Genomic DNA, 16,998 nt, shown 5'->3' with positions numbered 1-16,998 from the left:
AGCCAGAAGTGACATCCAGGGGCCAGTTGTTCAAAAAGTTTGTTTGCCTGTTTGGGTGTTATTTGTTTCAGCAAGGTCCTTTGCTGTTCTGGCCCTCAGATTCTTCCATCTAAATTTTATTTGCTCCAAGGTCCTCTTTTGGCCTGACCCCATTGCATTCACATTCTGGGAGATTTCAACCCAAATGTCTTTCTTCCTTTTGTTAATCACCATTCTACCCACAACAGAGCTTCCTACTATTGAGGCATAATGGCACTTAACACCCTCCAGCAGTGCATGGGTTTCTGTAACAGTGAAATTAGGTCCTTTTGAGTCTATGGTTCCACCTCATCTGTTGCAGTGAACATAGTATTTATAGGCCTTGGGCATGATTAATTTAATTGAACACAAGCCACAGCACATCAGCCAATTGGTGTGTGGGTATTTGACAGCCATTTTATATTCAGCCTTTCTCAGAGGACTTAGGCCACGTTCACACTGCAGGTAAAAGTGGCCCAAATCTGATTTTTTTGGGGTCAAGTGACCAGGTCAGACTTCTTCAGGAGTAGTGTGAACACTCAAATCTGGCCCAGATCTGATTTTTTCAAATCAGAAAAAAATACTGAAATAACAGAAAAAATTATTTTCTTCTTTTTTATTGATATTTTTGTTTGTTATTGAAATCTGTTTGGGAGATTATTTCATATTTCATTATTTTTACTTTACTATACTGAATAGCTAAAGTGGTAGCCTATGTCTACTATATCTACTTTATCACTGTTACAACGGTTACACAAGTCAAGTGCAAAATATAAATAAAAGTATATACACTAAATGATACAAATGTATTATTTGACCAATTTTAAAGTTTTATTACATTTTCCTCCTGGAATCCACCTTGAAATCCTACCCCCTGTTGGGATCAGGATAATCCTGTTTTTTTGGATCAAAGTTATCCAAATTCTACTGACAAGTTTTGAACAACACAAACTGAAGGTTTGATCCAGATTATAACTAGGATCGGATTCCGTAATCTAATCGGATTTCAGATTCCTTCTTTCCCTTTTGAACAACCCATTTTCAAGATTTGATCCAATCCGATAGCCAAAATCCGATCAGCTTACCTTTGAACAACTGGCCCCAGGGTGTCAAAGCAACATCCATCACAGTGAATGTTTGCTCTAATTAGTGATGATCAGCTGCACCTGAATGTGGTTTGTAGTTAGGTGGATGTAGTAGCATAGTTTTTAAGGTGTTGGATTACCAATCAGAAGATTGTGAGGTTGATTCCTATGTCCACAAGGCAGTCTCTGCTGGGCCTCTGAACAAGACCCTTAACACTCAATTGCTCACTTGTATAAAGTGAAATAAAACGTGTATGTCTGCTAAATTCTGAAGTGTATATGTAATTATGGAGCGCTCTGTAGTCACTTACTGGTCAGGGTTCAGTCAAAGTGGATCAGTATTGTTGCACAAATCTCAGCTGAGAAACTCCAGATATTCTCCTGATCATTTATCCAGCTTCTCCAGATGACTCTCAAGTCTATATCAATTCACAATAAAGTCAGGCATGAACTTTTTGTTTCTTCTTCAGACTTGGTCTTGCTCTGCACTTGTGTCTGTCACGGTCTCTATAGGAGGATCACTGGGATGAGATCTCACCTGCAATCCCTGGAGATTAGGGTTTAAACCCTGCATGTGTAACATGTTCCCTGTTCCATTTTACCACAAATACACTGGATTATTACAAACCACACAGACAACAATGCTTCTTCTCTTTTATTTATTTTTTATTTTAAAGAATTATTTTAATAATAAAATTATTTTATTTTATTCTTTATTTTAATTATGTTGGAAAACACAGAGAGTGGCAAGTTTAAGAACAGTGCTAAAATAAGACATGCATTTCAGAGTAATAATGAAACAGACATTTTAAATATTAATAGCATTTTTAACATGAGCTGACAAACAGCTTTTGGGGCCAGTTGTTCAAAGGTAAGCTGATCGGATTTTGGCTATCGGATTGGATCAAATCTTGAAAATGGGTTGTTCAAAAGGGAAAGAAGGAATCTGAAATCCGATTAGATTACAGAATCCGATCCTAGTTTTAATCTGGATCAAACCTTCAGTTTGTGTTGTTCAAAACTTGTCAGTAGGATTTGAATAACTTTGATCCAAAAAAACAGGATTATCCTGATCCCAACAGGGGGTAGGATTTCAAGGTGGATTCCAGGTGGAAAATGTTGTAAAACTTTAAAATTGGTCAAATAATACATTTGAATCATTTAGTGTATATACTTTTATCTATATTTTGCACTTGGCTTGTGTAACCGTTGTAACAGTGATAAAGTAGATATAGTAGACATAGGCTACCAATTAAGCTATTCAGTATAGTAAAGTAAATTATTTTGTTAACTATTGGACATTTAGCCATTTTATTTTTTAAGACATTTTCAAAATATCCACAATGTATTTGTTAATGTATATTTGGTTTTTTTTTGTGACTCAGATGAGGGGTCATAAAAGAAATTATGAATGGAAGTGGATGTTTGTTATTTTTGTGTTTTGTCTCAAAATAAAAAACTCTTACAGTGACCCCATGTTGGCTCTTCTACCTGTTCTTTCTATAGCTGGTAGCCCACGTTGTGATATGTTGTCCCACTTAGAGCACAGGTAATCCGGATTTGGTAATCTTGAAAACTGTGTATCTGGATCAGGATGATCCAGTCCAATGTTGCTTTGAAAAACCGGCATAATAGTAAGACGGATTACCTGATCCTGAATAGGAAAAAATGGGATTTCCAAATCCGGATCATTATGATCCAGATTAAACTTTTTGAACAACTGGCCCATGGAGATATGAGGAGATACATGTAGTACAGCTGTCTGTTTTTTTACAGAGATCACTACACCTGTGTTCACCGATTATATTGATTACAGACATTATAGCAACTTTCCTTCCACACTGTATACAGTCTAATGACAGTCTGAAGTAAGGTGGAGTTGAGTGGAGAAAATATGTAATAGTTTAGTCTTGTCTTCTGTTCTCTTCTACATCTGAATGTGAATAATTTAGATCCTTAATGCTGTAAGACAGAGAACATGATGGAATGATGTCAAACACTGACAGTCATTAGAGTCATTAAACATACACAAATTACATTACAACACAATGCCAAATATTTAATAGAATAGATAAAGTAAGTACAAATATTTTGAGGACCAAAACGATCAGATATCCTCAGAATAACAGGGTTGAACATCCTTACTTAAAATAAATAAATAGCTAAATAAATAAGATTTAAATGGACCAAATATTTTCTTTTGGCTGCTGAAGGTATGATTAGGGCTAGGGGTTTGTGTGTGTGTGTGTGTGTGTGTGTGTGGAGACAGTAACTCACTTTAGTTTCTCCAGTGTACAGCGTGGATCTTCCAGTAGATCACTGAGCAGCTTCACTCCTGATTCTCCTGGATTATTACCATACAGATCCAGTTCTTTCAGGTGTGATGAGGAGTTTGACTTCAGAGCTAAAGCCAAAGCAACACAACCTTCACCTGTAATACTGCAGTGAGACATCCTGAAGGGATGAAAACATCTCACAATTACAGTGTTAATCATTCAGCTCTAGTAAACAACACAAAATCACTGTGTACAGTTCATTTATTGTGTGTGTGTGTGTGTGTGTGTGTGTGTGTGTGTGTGTGTGTGCCTGTACCTCAGTATCTCAAGTGTACAGTGTGGATTCTTCAGTCCATCACAGATCAGCTTCACTCCTGAATCCTGCAGTTTATTGTTACTCAGGTTCAGTTCTCTCAGTCTGGAGGAGTTTGAGATGAGAACTGAGGACAGGACTCTACAGCTTTCTTCTGTCAGTTTACAGTTATGCAGACTGGAAGAGACATAATGAAATATGTGAATATCTAACTGATAATGAGATATTTCCATCAGCTGTGAACACAAGCCTCTGATGTCAGAATAAAACTATCATATAAAAGACTCATGATATGGCATTAATGTACAAGGTGAATCTGATTGCTATGTCCACACTTTAGTTTCTTAGTATTTGTGTGTGTGTGTGTGTGTGTGTGTGTGTGTGTGTGTGTGTGTATGTGTGATACCTCAATATCTCCAGTGTACAGTGTGGATTCTGCAGTCCTTCAGAGAGCAGCTTCACTCCTGAATCCTGCAGTTTATTTCCACTCAGGTTCAGTTCTCTCAGTTTGGAGGAGTTTGAGGTGAGAACTGAGGACAGAACTCTACAGCTTTCCTCTGTCAGACTACACACACACAGACTGGAAGAAAAATAATGAAATATGTGAATATCTGACTGATAAATAAAACTTAAGGGCAGTGGTGGCTCAAGTGGTTAAGGCTTCGGGTTGTTGTTCGGAGGATCGGGGTTCATGCCACAGAACATGAAAGAATTTATTTGTAATGTATATTTGACAAATAAAGGCTTCTAATCTTTTATAACTGTCTCACTGGACAGAAGCTCTGATGTCAGAATAAACATATCGAATAAAGAGACTATGCTTGTACAGATCCACGTGTCTCAGCTAATGAGACTGCATTTAACAAGAGGAACACAAACGGGAAGGACAGAGGAGAAAAACAAGATCTAACATTGAGACATTGCCATATGAGAAATGTTTTTTTTGCTTTGTTTTAAAATGAAAGTGAATGGCTTTATGTTTCAAACCCCTGTTTCAAAATAAGGTTTTGCTAATCTTTTATAAAAACCCTGTATTATACTAGGAACCTCAGAACTATATTTTATTTCATTTCAAACCAGATGGTACTTTTTGTTTTTGCATAAAACTGAATATTAAATCTCCTCAAGATGCCTATTAAATGCCTGTTATTAAATCTGGAATCTTTGCTTAAAGCCAAATACTTCAGTTCATTAGATTTACTGTCTGGCTATTGGCAAGTGGCAATGGATCCGGGGAGTAAGGCCAAGATAGCGTTCATTACACCCATAGGTCTCTATCAGTCTATACCTTTTGGCTTACTGTATGAAATGCAGTAGCCACCTTCCAGCATCTGATGGATACAGATCTGGGAAACCTATGAGGCTGCAGTTGCTTTGTAATGATGACATCATTGTTTTTTCTCAAACCCCTGTATAACACCTGAAAATCCTCCATACTGTATTCTTCAAAATGCATGCATCTAATCTAATTCTTGGACAACATGGGGTGCTTCTACCAATTCATCCCCCACTTCACCAACCTGGCTGCACCCCTGAACAATCTGAAGCAGAAGGAGGTTAAGGGGGTATGGACAGATAAGTGTCAGAAGAATTTTGAAGACACCTCATGTTCTGGTGCAGCTTGACACAATGTTGCCATTTCAGGTACAGATGGATACCAGTGATGTAGGACTAGGAGCCATTCTTATCCATTAGACTTCAGAGGACAAGAAGGTAATTTCTTATGTCTCCTGAGGAATTCAGGGAGCTACACATCAAACACAGAAGGAGTGTTTGGTGGTTGTGTGGGACATGGAAAAATGGTGACATTACCTGAAAGGAGTCAAGTTTGAGATCTATACTGAATGTGGTGCATTTGGCTACCCACAGACCAGCCCTCAGCAAGCCAGACATATTCTGAAGCTGCAGCAGTTTAACTTTGACATACACTACCACAAAGAGTGCATGGATATCATGCTGGATGCCTTGTTTTGGGCTGTGGAGCCTTAACAACCCCCAGTATTGGCATCATAAATGTCATGACCAGGGTCTCGGATCTGTACAAATTTGTGGCTGAAATTGCATGTACACAAGACCAAGACCAAGAAGTCAGACAGATTCGAGCTTAAAAAGGAGCGTGGACAATTTTTCCAGAGATGCCAATCAACCTAGCATGTCTTTGGACCGGGGGAGGAAACCGGAGTACCCGGAGGAAACCCCCGAGGCACGGGGAGAACATGCAAACCCCACACACACAAGGCGGCAGTGGGAATCGAACCCCCAACCATGGAGGTGTGAGGCGAACGTGCTAACCACAAAAGCCACCGTGCTTAGTTACAGGGTGTTGAAATTGTTTGGTGGTGGGAAGGTACTAAATACTATGGGCATGTCTGTCTATTTGTGACTGCTGGGGTTAATAGCAAAGCAACTCTACTCATAAACTAGTATAGGTCATCTGAACAAATTGTGGCACTGAATTTGTTGCATATTTGTTATGGGGAAATTGTTACAACATGATACAGGAACATGAGAGTAGAGAGTTTCTGTAAGTTTCATATACAGTGTTGATCTGATGTGTGTGTACCTCATTATCTGCAGTGTACAGTGTGGATCCTTCAGTCCATCAGAGATCAGCTTCACTCCTGAATCCTGTAGTTTATTTCCGCTTAGGTTCAGTTCTCTCAGTGTAGAGGAGTTTGAACTGAGAACCGAAGACAGAACTTTACAGCTGTCATCTGTCAGATTACAGTCACGCAGACTAAAAGAGAAATAATGAAATATCAGAACGCTAATCACAAACACACACACACAGCCTTAATACACTTACAATGAAATGTGCGTTTCTCTCACACACAGAAATCAGAGGACAGGACACAACATCAGCACATTTACAAGAGCAAAGACCATTAACTTATGTTCATAACACACATACAAACACACACACAAGCGCGAACAGTCTACAAACACTACACTCTGTTCACTTTTGTACAATCATCACACTCCATGTACTTTAATTTTTTAATTAAATTTTTAATTTTTAATTTAACACAAGTGATTTCATACAGACAATAAACCAGTTGTTACACATCTTTCTCAGACAGACGCCTCTGATTTTCAGGTGGTCATCAGGTGGTGTGTTTTTTAATAACATGTTAAAACTGTAAAAAGTGATAGAATCTGAACATTTAACAAAAGTTTAAATAAAAATGGTTAGAGTAACAATAAACAAGCATTCATTCAAACAATGCAGTTCAGTGTTACATTCAAATAATAAACCATAAAATAAAACATTTATAAATAAAATACTCACTCAGCTTTTCTGGAGGCTTTGACCACTGGCAGCAGCCACAGAAGACATTCATCTGATGGATCATATTTCCTCAAATCAAACTCATCCAGTTCCTGTTCTGAGCTCAGTAACACAATCACCAGAGCTGACCACTGAGCAGGAGAGAGACTGGTTCCACTGAGACATCTGTAACCTACACCTTTCAGGTAAGTTTGTACTTCCTGCACTAGAGAATGATCATTAAGTTCATTTAGACAGTGGAACAGATTGATGGATTTCTCTGGAGATGAATTCTCCCTGATCTTCTCCTTGATGTACTCCACTGTTTCCTGTTTGCTGTGAGAGCTACTTCCTGTCTGCAGCATTAAGTCTCGAAAGAGAGTCTGATTGGACTGCAGTGAGAGACCCAGAAGGAAGCGTAGGAACATGTCCAGGTGTCCAGTCTCACTCTGTAAGGCCTTGTCCACTGCACTCCTGAGGAGATCAGAAATGGTTGGATTTCTGCAAGAAATAAAAATTCCAGTGCTTTGCTCCACAAGCACATTTGTCTTTGTAAAAACAAAGCTGAAAAATACATATAAAGCGGCCAGAAACTCCTGAACACTCAGATGTACAAAGCTGAACAACTTCCTCAGGTGAAGCCCAAACTCCTCTCTGAAGATCTGGGTACACACTCCTGAGTACACTGACACATCTCTGACATCAATGCCACACTCTCCCAGGTCTTCCTCATAAAAGATCAAGTTTCCTTTCTCCAGCTGCTGGAAAGCCAGTTTTCCCAGTTCCAGGATACTCTCTCTGGTCTGCTGAGGACCAGAGTCATATTTCTGATGGTACTTTTGGTCCTTGTGTTTGATCTGAAAGATCAGAAAGTGTGTGAACATTTGAGTCAGAGTCTTGGGTATCTCTCCACTCTCTGCTTTACCCAACATTCTCTCTAGAACATTGGCTGAGATCCAGCAGAAGACTGGGATGTGGCACATGATGTAGAGGCTTCTTGAAGACTTCAGGTGTATGATGATTTTATTAACCAGGCTCTGATCACTGATCCTCTTCCTGAAATACTCCTCTTTCTGAAGATTGCTGAAGCCTCGTACCTCTGTTACCTGGTCTACACACTCAAAAGGTATCTGATTGGCTGCTGCTGGTCTTGTGGTTATCCAGAAAAAAGCAGAGGGAAGCAGATTCCCCTTGATGAGGTTTGTAAGCAGAACATCCAGTGAGGCTGACTCTGTCACATCAAGCAGTATCTCATTGTTCTGGAAATTTAGAGGAAGTCGACACTCATCCAGACCATCAAAGATGAACAGGATTTTGTAATAATCACAGTTTATTAATTCTAGTTTTCTTATTTCTGGGAAAAAGTGATAAAGAAGATTCATCAGACTGAGATTTTGCTGCTTCAACAGATTCAGCTCTCTAAAGGGCAGTGGGAACACGAAGGTGACATCCTGATTTGCTTTTCCTTCAGCCCAGTTCAGAATGAACTTCTGCACAGAGACCGTTTTTCCAATTCCTGCTATTCCTTTAGTCAGCACAGTTCTGATGGACTTGTCTTTAAAGAGATCATTACAGTTTATGGGTTTATCCTGTGTCGCTGGTCTCCTGGACACTGTCTCAATCTGTCTCACCTCATGTTCATTATTGACGTCTCCACTCCAACCCTCTGTGATGTAGAGCTCTGTGTAGATCTCATTCAGAAGTGCCGAGCTTCCATGTTGTGAGATTCCTTCATTAATTCTTTTAAACTTCTCTTTTAACTTGGATTTCAGCTTCAGCTGATACACAGATGTGAGTCCTGATAAACAACATAACATGATTTAATGCAGAATCACTGAATATAAATTAGATGTTGGTGTATTTACAGTAATACATTCCTGAATGTGTTAAATTTTAAAGGCTAAAGAGATACATGTACATACCACACACATTATATCCTCAAACGTCTTAAATGTCACATTGTTAATATCATTAACTGAAGCTGATCAAATAAAGTCATGACTCAGAGCTCTTACTGTTCTGCAGGGTGTTAGCAAGATCTGTGTGGTTCATGTTCTTTAGGACGTGCAGTGTGATCTTCATCGCTCCCTCTCTGACACTGTGCAGATCCTCCTCATCCTCCACTTCCCTCCCAGAGCATGCTGGGTAATCTGGACTCAGGAGCTTCTTAAACCTTTTCATCTCATTCTTTATCAGAGTGATGACTTTATGTTCCAGCTCCTGGTCATAAACACACAGGAACAGATCAAAATATTTTAATGTTCCACAGTCAGAGATGTTTATTTTATGAAAAGAGGAAAAGTCTCTTTCGATTACCACATTTCAGAGGTGGGAGTAAGTCACACATGTGCAAGTCACAAATAAGTCACAAGTCTTAACCTTCAAATCTCAAGCAAGTCCGAGTCCATTTTTGTGAGAGTCAAGTCAAGTCAAGTCACTGATTTATGTCAAGTAATTCAATTCAAGTCAAGTCGTAGCTTGAGTCAAGCAAGTCACTGGCAAGTCATACAGATGTTTGATGATTTAACTAAATGTATATATTAAACAAAGTTAAATCTACAGTATTTATGTACTATGAGAGTTTTATTGGCACCAAAAAATGATAATATGCATTTATTTTTAAAAGGTGTCCACATATACAGTAGGTGAGTTGTAAATACAATAAAAATCTAAATAGTAATAAAAATATCTGAAATAAGGCCAACATAAAAGCATGAAAAGTTTCAATATGCCTCAAACATGGCAGAAGACCATGGAAAAGTATATATAAAAAAGTACAATGGTTTCTATGCAACCAAATGGCATTTTTGAACAGGCATTACCTTTTAATGGGACACGAACACATCCTTAAATTAGATCCTTCCTTTTTAACAACAGAATGACAATCAATCACGTCAATCAAAAAACGTAAATTATTGAATCACACAAACCTTGAAGTGTATTAACTATTGGGGGGAGAGAGAGAGAGAGAGAGAGAGAGAGAGAGAGAGAGAGATTATTGGAGTGTAATTGAGTGTAATTTATTAATTAAAGGGATAGTTCACCTAAAAATGAAAATTCTGTCATCATTTTCTCACCCCATTCACTTCCATAGTGGGGAAAAAGAATACTATGGAAGTGAATGGGGCTCATGAATGGTTTGGTTACAAACATTCTTCAAAATATCTACGTGTGTGTTCATCAAAACAAAGAAATTTATACAGGTTTGTAACATCATGAGGGTGAAAAAATTCTGAAAGAATTTTTTTTTTTTTGGGTGAACTATCCCTTTAATTTGAATGTATGTGTGTGTGTGTGTGTGTGTGTGTGTGTGTGTGTGTGTGTGTGTGTGTGTGTGTGTATGTGTGTGTGAAAGACAAGAATATGGCTGTGCTTGCAACAAAAGTTTTTAATTTTTATATTTATATTTATGTTTTTTATATATATGTGCATCCCCATAAACGATCCATACGCTTTTCACTCAAAGCCTAACACTGAAGACCAATTATAAGACCTATTGCAAAAAAGCTGACATTTCCACATAAACAGTGACCAACCATTTACACTACATTGCGCTTGCAAAAAATTTAATTTGATAGAACTTTGTCACTCAATTGTGAGCGATGTGGTCGCATACTGCTTTTCTTCTCTTCTCATCTTGCACAAAATCCCGGTACCCGAACTTAATTATTTTTGGTGTAGCGCCTTCCATGTTTCGTCATGACTGTTAATGTTTATTAGTTAGTGCATGCGCTATCTCTGCTTGCCTGCTGCGTCACGTGGTTAGATTATGCTCTTGCATGCGTTTAAAAACAGATTTAAAACAAAAACAAACAAAAAACAAGTTATTTCGAGTTTTTTTAACTCAAGTCCGAGTAAAGTCTCAAGTCATGAATGTCAAGTCAAAGTCAATTCGAGTCTTTTTGTAATATTTGTCAAGCAAGTCTCAAGTCTCAAATGTGCGACTTAAGTCTGACTCGAGTCAAGTCATATGACTCGAGTCCCCCATCTCTGCCACATTTACAACTGAAATTCTGATTCATTAAAATGCTGCACATCATTAAAACTATTAAAAATACACTTTTTATCACGTTTAGTAAGTCATCTTTTGCTCAGTATGAATGACTTTGGATTGTAGGGGGAGCTTTCATTTTTTCCTTTATTGTACATGAAAACTTAAATGAGGAAACATTACAGAGTTTGTATTATTAATAATTTCACATTCTATTAAGGAGGGTAACACACACACCTTGAATATGGAGTCCAACTGATTTCTGCTGATGTTTGATTTCTTCTTTTGTTGTCTGTGAACAAAAAACTCATGCTGTAATATTTTCTATGTATTTATAGCTGCACAACACACTAATAAACACAGAGACAGATATTTAACACCAAGCACTGAATTCAGGATTTCATCAATGACACTAATGTGTATAATATGATTGGAATATTAGAATATGTGAATAGAATATTAATGAATTAATATATTTAATTATGAGTAGAGTGAGAACATTGCTGTAAGCCACCTCACAACACTGACCTCAGATCAGTAGTGTCTTTGTCGCTGAAGTTAATTATGGGATGCATTGACCAGTCACTCTTCATGGACACACAGCTGGGTTCTGGTGAGTCTGATCTCTTTCCCTCCATCATTCTACAACACATATTATTAGAGACCGAAATTAAGGGAATTGGTCATGATAATATCGTACAGACTGTAAACAGACTGAATGTATATTGAATTTGAACCTTCTAATCAATTTTAGTATTGTAAGTAGTAAGTAAAATAATTAGTTACAAACTAATGTAACATAAAAATGTAACACACTGTGGAAAATATAAAATATAAATATAAAAAGAGTGTGAGGAAAGGAAATTTAAACACTATTTTATAAAGTATTTTATAAACTTCTTGCTTGGTCTGTGAAAATTTATTTTCTGCTCCATGTTAAAGGGGAGTCATGTGAACGTTATGTGTGATGAATCACATTCCAAGGTCAGCAAGTGAACAGAAGGTATGTTCATGGACCAAAACAAAGTAATTGATGGCATCACTAACTGGCCTGTTCTCAGCACTGTTAAGGAGCTACAAAGATTCCCTGGATTTGTAAGCCATTACAGAAGGTTCAGCAGGGGTTTTAGCACTATAGGATGATGGCCATGACTTTGTTTTGGTATATGAACACACATTCTGTTCACTTGTATCCTCTACAATGAATGCATCCAAGATGGCAGCGTGACAGTAGCACGCAGCGGCAACTCGTGCAACAACCAACCTGCACAATGATATTTTGGAAAGGCTTTGCGACTTCGGTTTGCTGCGGAGACCAGGCCTCCAGTCCTCAGTGTCACCTAATACCTGGGACCAGGCGAGGGGATGCCAAAAGCGGTGGGTGTCCGTGCTAGGCTAAAAACATACCCTAGCCAGCCATCTCTCCCGTCCATTCTACTTTCCAATGTTTGCTCCCTGGACAATAAACTGGACTACATCCGACTCGAATGCACTACACGACAAGAGTTTAGAAACTGATGCGTCTTTTTTTTTCACTAAGATGTGGCTCAGCGACAGAGTTCTGGATGTCGCCAATCGGCGTACCTCGTTTTGCGCCTACAGAAATGCAGTTCTGTGCTTGTTTCTAGTTACTGCTGATCTCTAGTGGAGTTTGTGACTGTTAGATGCTGGCCATTTCACAAGATGTTGGAAACATTCCCAAGTTCAGATCAGAAGAAGTGTCTCTGAAATTTCATTTCTTTTCATTCTGTTTTTGTTAGTGAGAAAAGAAATAAAACACATCACTACACTGACCTCAGATCAGAAGTGTCTCTGTCTCTGAAGTTAGTTATGGGATCCTTTGACCAGTCACTCTTCATGGACACACAGCTGGGTTCTGGTGAGTCTGATCTCTTTCCCTCCATCTTTCCCTACAGACTGATTGTACATTGCATTTGAATAAACACAGAAAATCTTAGACAATCTTAGTCTAATAAGCAGTAAGTAAAATAATACTGAATGTATAATAATAAAACAAATAAATCCAATAAAAAGTGCTGTGGAAAATATAATGGAGTGTGTGAAAAAAAGTTAAACACTATTTTATAAAGTTAAACGCTATTTATTGACAGACGTTCTATGTTAGGAATGAAATGAAAGTTTGTAAATACCAACACTTCAGAAGTAAGAAATATTTGTGTAACGTGAAATTAAATGTCCTGGTTTTAAAATGTGGTTTTAGATCATTTACTTCACTCCAACTCCAGTGTGAAATCAACCCCTGGATCAGCTCATAGTTTACTTACAGAAACACGTCAACATCCAGCTTAAAACTGATAGAGTTCCTTAATCCTCCAGTAAAAACACAGAGTTTTATCAAAACTACAGAGATCTATAATTTATTTAAATCTGTGTGTGTAATTCTAAACCCTGAGTGTGTAAAGATGTGTACACTTGTTTTTACCTGATGATTAAAAAAACATTTATAATAATAATAATAATAATAATAATAATAATAATAATAATAATAATAATAATAATAATAATGAACCAAAACATAAATAAACAGAACAGTACCAAGTCCACATATTTTAGCCCTTATTTACATTTTATACTTTCTTTCTATTTGATTCGTAAAGCGAGACTTTCAGCTTTCAGTTACTGGTCTCGCTTACAGAAACATGTCAACATCCCGTAATGGTGTAGCTTAGCTTGGTGTAGCATCCCGTAATGGTGTAGCTTCCAATAAAAACTCTCCTTAAACTTTTATTTCTTTTATAAAGCAGATGATGTCACAACACATTCCAATGACTCGGTAAAATAAAATTAAACCTATGTACCATGTTCTGACTTGTTGAACACATCTAGATTTAAACAGGAAGTAAAAGATGAAATTCTGATCTCTCATCTCACTTTTATTATTTGATCTCAAACCAGAATGTCTTCAGTGTAAACCAAGAACAACAGAATTATTTACAATGTTTAAACACTTTTAGAGTTATATTAAAGCTTTAGATTCAGATACTTACTAAGTTTTACTACTGAAATGTCTTTTTTTCCACCACGACACAAAGTAAAGCTGGGTTTTACTTTCTCTTACAGCTGGTTAGACTGGTTTGGTGAGTTGAGAGAACACACACACACAATTGACTATGAACTGGACACACTGATCTCAATAACATGGAAATGATGAGTCTGGCCTTTCTGACTGCTGTGTTTGTTCTGTTAGTCAGTTATGAAAGAGAAGAATTTAAAAACTCTTGGTATTGATTCCCTGACATTAGAGTCTACTGTATAATTCTTCTGAAGTATAACTCATTTTATGAAATTATTTAAAAGAAATTTTGTATAATACAATATTGGTTAAAGTTTTTACTTTTTTAATTTTTCTTCCCCAAGTCACCGCCTCACTCTCCGTCCCAGTAGATGCCGTAATTTCTAAACAAAAAAAAAACAAAACAAAAAAAAAAAAACAGGAAGCACAGAAAACAAGAAACAAGAATCACACCGTAACTTGTTACAAACTGTAGTATAATTATCAGCCACGTTCTGGGGAAATTTAATTTCTGATGTCCTGGATGTAGAGTATTGTTCAGCTGTAGCGCTAATGTGTAAGGTCTGAACTAACAAATGGAGCAGAAAAAAACATTAACGCCCATTTGCACCCAATATTATACTTTGACAATTATATTACAGTTAAATTTAAACCCCCTCTCTGGTAACAGACAGGAATTTAGTACAAAATGATTGAGCTTGTGGTGCAGCATGTAAACTAGTTTATAAAGCAAAAAATAAGATTACAAAAGGAGAATCCATGCTGTATGTTTATATCTGGTCAGTTTGTTAATATAAATAACTATTATTACAGTTTTAATAGTGAGCAGAAGCTTAAGAGTGACATTGCCTTTACAACGATATACTCACTTCTTTATTGCATGAAGAGATAAAAGCAGGACCAATTGCACATCCTCACTGAATATGAATTGGGTGCGAGTTGTTTACCTGTTTAACATTCACAACTAAACTCATGTCACAGCCCTACTTAATTCCATCCAACTTTCACAATTAAGTAATGATGGAAATAAAAACAGTACCAACATTATACACCCAATACAAGCAAACATTAATTTGTACCTAATATCTATCTAATGTCTACTTACTGAAGCAGCAGAAGAATCACTTTCTCCAGCAGACTCTGCTCTTCCATCTTCCAAAATAAACAGAAAACGTTAACAAGATGGATTATGTAAGAAATCTGTAAGAAATGGGATGTTGTGATCTGACGGTAAATACTGAAGCAAGAAAACGTGCTGTGGAAAAGGTCTTAAAGGTGTGGCTAGGTCACATGACTACTACAAACAAATCCAGTCTGGTCTAAAGGACAGAAGCATAAAGCAGAGCTCAGGAATGTCTTTATCACAATACTGACATCAGAATTTGCATGCAGACCAGCATCTAAGAAAACCACAGGACAAGCCACTGCAATGTCAGTGCTGGTGTGATACCTTTAAGTTTAAATCTTTTAAAAAGTCATTCCACATAATTTTCTTATATAAATACTCATCATATCTCCATCATATCTCTCCTAATTCATGATTATGGTCTGTGTCACCACAGTAAAATATCCTGTATGTGTGAAAGTGATTTATTCCCAGGAATTTGTCTTAAAATTGTTCCACTTTAAAGGATAAAACATTAACATCTGCATAATGGAGCAACGTAGGAATTAAACAAAAGTCTCTAAAAATCACAGTTCCTTGTGATTTGGAGCCTAGACTCATGTTAGCTCTGCCTCTGACAGATGTTCCACCTCTAAAGCTTCTGAAGATCTCCTACACCACCCCACTCTTCTCCCAGAGGCTTCCTCTATCTGCTACTGCTTTAAACAGACTGGTCTTCTCTTCTAAAGCCATAAACAGAGCTGCATTCACTGACCTTGGAGCTCTTCTCACTCCCCACAATGCTCCACAGATCTCAGCATCTCTCAGGGGACAATGAAGACCTACATCAAGACCCTTCTCTGTTCTGGCACCGAGGTGGTGAATAAACCTCTTCTAGACGTCTGAACAGACGAGTCATTGAACATCTTCAAAACACGTCTAACACCGCTTTCTGAAGCACTTAAATTAGCACTTAATGATTGAAAATCAAGTCCTAGTATTGTCTAATTTGTTCTCTACTAATCAGCCCAAAAGAATATTCAGACTAATGTGGTGTCAGGATCAGACTTATAGAAACATCTACAGTATAAGTAAGACTAAGGACATCTCAAGTATTTTTACTTTCTAATGACACATCTGGAGAAGCCGATGTTTTTAAATCTACATCTGCTGTTTTATTCTCTGTTCCTCATGTTTAAGAAGATTAAACAGATTAATAGAGTCTGTAGTCTTGTGTTAAACTGGGTTCACTGTGGATCAGCACCAGGGGTCTCATTTATAAAGCGTGCTGGCGTACGCACGTTTCCAGCCCCGTTTTGTGCGTACGCCAGTTTTCACGCAAAGGTTGTGATCTATAAAAAACAAACTTGACGGGAAAATGTGCGCACCTTTAAGCAAACTTTGAGATGTGCGTACGCACATTCTGGAAACAAAGGGAATTGGCGACACAGATCGTGAGGTTGTGAACTGAAGTTAGATTGTAGAAAATACATGTGAGAAGAACGATTATAAGAATTACTCACTCACTCACTCACTCACTCACTCACTCACTCACTCACTCTACCGCTTATCCGAACTACCTTGGGTCACGGGGAGCCTGTGCCTATCTCAGGCGTCATTGGGCATCAAGTGATGTAATTATACTGACGTACTTGTCCCTTAGCGACACGTGTTTTCGGATTGCGTAGGAAACCCTGCACGCCCCTGCTAAGGAATGTGTCCTAATAGTCACGGAGTCTTGTTGGAAACACAAGATCAACTATCAAAGTTGGTCTTACCTTGAACGCAGGGGTCCTTCGAAGTCCCTTCGGTTTTCTAACAAAGGCTCCTCTCCAAGGTCTTCTACTTAATCTATTGTTTGAATCTTTAAGTGAAGGAGGCAGACTTATACCTTTTTGTCTTTTCAGG

General features: G+C 37.7%; 1 protein-coding gene across 3 annotated transcripts; it reads right to left on the bottom strand.

The window, feature by feature from the left end:
• Positions 1–1,811: 1,811 nt before the first annotated feature.
• LOC132846290 (NACHT, LRR and PYD domains-containing protein 12-like) lies at positions 1,812–15,217 on the bottom strand. 3 transcript variants are annotated; one of them, XM_060870951.1, is made up of 12 exons: positions 15,091–15,217; positions 14,307–14,368; positions 12,746–12,868; positions 11,480–11,593; positions 11,189–11,243; positions 8,976–9,180; positions 6,982–8,758; positions 6,256–6,429; positions 4,099–4,272; positions 3,696–3,869; positions 3,381–3,557; positions 1,812–3,065 (listed from the first exon to the last, which is right to left on the bottom strand). In XM_060870951.1, exons 3-12 carry the CDS (start codon positions 12,853–12,855, stop codon positions 3,008–3,010), a joined length of 3,018 nt encoding a protein of 1,005 aa, XP_060726934.1. In that variant the 5' UTR covers positions 12,856–12,868; positions 14,307–14,368; positions 15,091–15,217; the 3' UTR covers positions 1,812–3,007. The 3 variants fall into 3 exon arrangements, with proteins under 3 accessions (XP_060726934.1, XP_060726935.1, XP_060726933.1); XM_060870952.1 differs by lacking the exon at positions 14,307–14,368 and having other exon boundaries at positions 15,091–15,166; XM_060870950.1 differs by lacking the exons at positions 14,307–14,368; positions 15,091–15,217 and adding an exon at positions 13,960–14,041.
• Positions 15,218–16,998: the final 1,781 nt, after the last annotated feature.

The sequence above is a fragment of the Tachysurus vachellii genome, chromosome 5 (assembly GCF_030014155.1).
Source record: "Tachysurus vachellii isolate PV-2020 chromosome 5, HZAU_Pvac_v1, whole genome shotgun sequence".
NCBI classification, from domain to species: Eukaryota; Metazoa; Chordata; class Actinopteri; order Siluriformes; family Bagridae; genus Tachysurus; species Tachysurus vachellii.
Note: the sequence above shows the minus strand (reverse complement) of the source record. Positions and strands in the feature narration are given on the sequence as shown.